General features: G+C 32.3%; 1 protein-coding gene across 3 annotated transcripts in view; it reads left to right on the forward strand.

Moving 5' to 3' along the window:
• rgs6 (regulator of G protein signaling 6) overlaps nt 1-5,000 on the forward strand; it is a 149,920-nt gene that overhangs the window by 133,490 nt on the left and 11,430 nt on the right. For all 3 annotated transcript variants that reach the window (XM_064990449.1, XM_064990450.1, XM_064990451.1), the window contains 3 exons: nt 753-834; nt 1,068-1,142; nt 1,314-1,412. In XM_064990449.1, the coding sequence (XP_064846521.1) occupies nt 753-834; nt 1,068-1,142; nt 1,314-1,412 (256 nt within the window). The remainder of the gene's footprint in view (nt 1-752; nt 835-1,067; nt 1,143-1,313; nt 1,413-5,000) is intronic.

A 5,000-nucleotide genomic window follows, 5' to 3' on the forward strand; every position in this document is an offset into this window, starting at 1 on the left:
AAAATAGGATTTGTTTTATGTATATACATTTTAGGTCCCCACGAAGATAGAATAACATAGTGTGTGTGTGTGTGTGTGTGTGTGTGTGTGTGTGTGTGTGTGTGTGTGTGTGTGTGTGTGTGTGTGTGTGTGTGTGTGTGTGTGTGTGTGTGTGTGTGTGTGTGTGTGTGTGTGTGTGTGTGTGTGTGTGTGTGTGTGTGTGTGTTGGCTTGTATTAATATCCTAATGGGTACCGGAAATCCCCAAAAGTCCCCACAAGGGTAGTAAAACAAGGAAAATGATCCCTTCAGGGTAAATGTTCCAGGTCCCCAAGAGGACAAAGGTTATTTTAGACTAGGAGGTTTAGATTTAAGGTTGGGGATATAATTGGGGTTAGGTTAAGGGTTAAGGGGTTAGGGAAATTATAATTTTGAATGGAAATCAACACAAGGATAGAATAACATAAAGTGTGTGTGTGTGTTTTCTTCTGTTTATATTATCTCCCTCTCTCTTCTCCCTCTCTCTTCTCCCTCTGTCCTCTCTCTCTCTCTCTTTCTCCCTCTGTCCTCCCACTCTCTCTCTCTCTCTCTCTCTCTCTCTTCTCCCTCTGTCCTCCCCCTCTCTCTCTCTCTCTCTCTTCTCCCTGTGTCCTCTCTCTCTCTCTCTCTCTGTCTCTCTCTCTCTCTTCTCCCTGTGTCCTCTCTCTCTCTCTCTTCTCCCTGTGTCCTTTCTCTCTCCCTCCTCCTCTTCTTCTTCTTCTTCTTCTTCTCCAGGATCGACAGGAAAAAGGATAGAATTGAGAGGAAGATTCTAGATAGTCAAGAAAGAGCTTTCTGGGATGTCCATAGACCTGTGGTATGTGTGAGTGAGTGAGTGAGTGAGTGAGTGAGTGAGTGAGTGAGTGAGTGAGTGAGTGAGTGAGTGAGTGAGTGAGTGAGTGAGTGAGTGAGTGAGTGTGTGAGTGAGTGAGTGAGTGAGTGAGTGAATCATTACTATACCTTGACGCAAAACACTGAATTTCTATTTTGAAAACGTCTCCTTACTCCTGCGCCTGCTGAACATAACACTTGGTCCTCTATGTTCTACAGCCAGGTTGTGTGAACACCACAGAGATGGACATCAGGAAATGCAGACGCATGAGGAACCCACAGAGAGTCAAGAAGGTACGGACAGGAAGGACTAGATTCACTAGACTGTGGCCAGAACTATTGGGTTGGGTTACAAAAATAAAGTTTGAAAAACCCAATACTGAGGAATGGGATGGTAACATAGCAGACTTCCCTCTCCTTTCTTCTCCTAAATGTCTCTCTCCTTCTCTCCATCCCCCTGTCCAGTCAGTGTATGGTCTGATAGACGAGGGTCAGTCTCAGAGCCCTGTACACACACCATCACAAATAGCCAGGAAAGGCACCAAAGCGGACGTGGAGAAAGAGGTACTTCTGTGTGTTCTTTTGGATGTTGGATGTTCTATTAGATGTTCTATTGGTTGTTGGATGTTCTATTAGATGTTCTATTGGTTGTTGGATGTTCTATTAGATGTTTGATATTCTATTAAATGTTGGAAGTGATATTAGATATTATATTAGATGTTATATTAGATGTTCTGTTAGATGTTGTATGTTCTAGTTATATTATATGTTCTATTAGATGGTGGTAGTTATATTATATGTTCTATTAGATGGTGGTAGTTATATTATATGTTCTATTAGATGGTGGTAGTCATATTATATGTTCTATTAGATGGTGGTAGTTATATTGTATGTTCTATTAGATGGTGGTAGTTATATTATATGTTCTATTAGATGGTGGTAGTTATATTATATGTTGTAGATGGTGGTAGTTATATTATATGTTGTAGATGGTGGTAGTTATATTATATGTTGTAGATGGTGGTAGTTATATTATATGTTGTAGATGGTGGTAGTTATATTATATGTTCTATTAGATGGTGGTAGTTATATTATATGTTCTATTAGATGGTGGTAGTTATATTATATGTTCTATTAGATGGTGGTAGTTATATTATATGTTCTATTAGATGGTGGTAGTTATATTATATGTTGTAGATGGTGGTAGTTATATTATATGTTCTATTAGATGGTGGTAGTTATATTATATGTTGTAGATGGTGGTAGTTATATTATATGTTCTATTAGATGGTGGTGGTTATATTATATGTTCTATTAGATGGTGGTAGTTATATTATATGTTCTATTAGATGGTGGTAGTTATATTATATGTTCTATTAGATGGTGGTAGTTATATTATATGTTCTATTAGATGGTGGTAGTTATATTATATGTTGTAGATGGTGGTAGTTATATTATATGTTCTATTAGATGGTGGTAGTTATATTATATGTTGTAGATGGAGGTAGTTATATTATATGTTCTATTAGATGGTGGTAGTTATATTATATGTTGTAGATGGTGGTAGTTATATTATATGTTGTAGATGGTGGTAGTTATATTATATGTTCTATTAGATGGTGGTAGTTATATTATATGTTCTATTAGATGGTGGTAGTTATATTATATGTTGTAGATGGTGGTAGTTATATTATATGTTGTAGATGGTGGTAGTTATATTATATGTTGTAGATGGTGGTAGTTATATTATATGTTGTAGATGGTGGTAGTTATATTATATGTTGTAGATGGTGGTAGTTATATTATATGTTGTAGATGGTGGTAGTTATATTATATGTTGTAGATGGTGGTAGTTATATTATATGTTCTATTAGATGGTGGTAGTTATATTATATGTTCTATTAGATGGTGGTAGTTATATTATATGTTGTAGATGGTGGTAGATATATTATATGTTCTATTAGATGGTGGTAGTTATATTATATGTTGTAGATGGTGGTAGTTATATTATATGTTCTATTAGATGGTGGTAGTTATATTATATGTTCTATTAGATGGTGGTAGTTATATTATATGTTCTATTAGATGGTGGTAGTTATATTATATATTCTATTAGATGGTGGTAGTTATATTATATGTTCTATTAGATGGTGGTAGTTATATTATATGTTCTATTAGATGGTGGTAGTTATATTGTATGTTCTATTAGATGGTGGTAGTTATATTATATGTTCTATTAGATGGTGGTAGTTATATTATATGTTCTATTAGATGGTGGTAGTTATATTATATGTTCTATTAGATGGTGGTAGTTATATTATATGTTGTAGATGGTGGTAGTTATATTATATGTTGTAGATGGTGGTAGTTATATTATATGTTGTAGATGGTGGTAGTTATATTATATGTTGTAGATGGTGGTAGTTATATTATATGTTGTAGATGGTGGTAGTTATATTATATGTTGTAGATGGTGGTAGTTATATTATATGTTGTAGATGGAGGTAGTTATATTATATGTTCTGTTAGATGGTGGTAGTTATATTATATGTTCTATTAGATGGAGGTAGTTATATTATATGTTCTATTAGATGGTGGTAGTTATATTATATGTTGTAGATGGTGGTAGTTATATTATATGTTGTAGATGGTGGTAGTTATATTGTATGTTCTATTAGATGGTGGTAGTTATATTATATGTTCTATTAGATGGTGGTAGTTATATTATATGTTGTAGATGGTGGTAGTTATATTATATGTTGTAGATGGTGGTAGTTATATTATATGTTGTAGATGGTGGTAGTTATATTATATGTTGTAGATGGTGGTAGTTATATTATATGTTGTAGATGGTGGTAGTTATATTGTATGTTCTATTAGATGGTGGTAGTTATATTATATGTTCTATTAGATGGTGGTAGTTATATTATATGTTCTATTAGATGGAGGTAGTTATATTATATGTTCTATTAGATGGTGGTAGTTATATTATATGTTCTATTAGATGGTGGTAGTTATATTATATGTTCTATTAGATGGTGGTAGTTATATTATATGTTCTATTAGATGGTGGTAGTTATATTATATGTTCTATTAGATGGTGGTAGTTATATTATATGTTGTAGATGGTGGTAGTTATATTATATGTTCTATTAGATGGTGGTAGTTATATTATATGTTGTAGATGGTGGTAGTTATATTATATGTTCTATTAGATGGTGGTAGTTATATTATATGTTCTATTAGATGGTGGTAGTTATATTATATGTTCTATTAGATGGTGGTAGTTATATTATATGTTGTAGATGGTGGTAGTTATATTATATGTTCTATTAGATGGTGGTAGTTATATTATATGTTCTATTAGATGGTGGTAGTTATATTATATGTTCTATTAGATGGTGGTAGTTATATTATATGTTCTATTAGATGGTGGTAGTTATATTATATGTTGTAGATGGTGGTAGTTATATTATATGTTGTAGATGGTGGTAGTTATATTATATGTTCTATTAGATGGTGGTAGTTATATTATATGTTCTATTAGATGGTGGTAGTTATATTATATGTTCTATTAGATGGTGGTAGTTATATTATATGTTCTATTAGATGGTGGTAGTTATATTATATGTTCTATTAGATGGTGGTAGTTATATTATATGTTGTAGATGGTGGTAGTTATATTATATGTTCTATTAGATGGTGGTAGTTATATTATATGTTGTAGATGGTGGTAGTTATATTATATGTTGTAGATGGTGGTAGTTATATTATATGTTCTATTAGATGGTGGTAGTTATATTATATGTTGTAGATGGTGGTAGTTATATTATATGTTCTATTAGATGGTGGTAGTTATATTATATGTTGTAGATGGTGGTAGTTATATTATATGTTCTATTAGATGGTGGTAGTTATATTATATGTTGTATTAGATAGTGGTAGTTATATTATATGTTGTAGATGGTGGTAGTTATATTATATGTTGTAGATGGTGGTAGTTATATTATATGTTGTAGATGGTGGTAGTTATATTATATGTTGTAGATGGTGGTAGTTATATTGTATGTTCTATTAGATGGTGGTAGTTATATTATATGTTCTATTAGATGGTGGTAGTTATATTATATGTTGTAGATGGTGGTAGTTATA

Source organism: Oncorhynchus masou, chromosome 16, assembly GCF_036934945.1.
Source record: "Oncorhynchus masou masou isolate Uvic2021 chromosome 16, UVic_Omas_1.1, whole genome shotgun sequence".
NCBI lineage: Eukaryota > Metazoa > Chordata > Actinopteri > Salmoniformes > Salmonidae > Oncorhynchus > Oncorhynchus masou.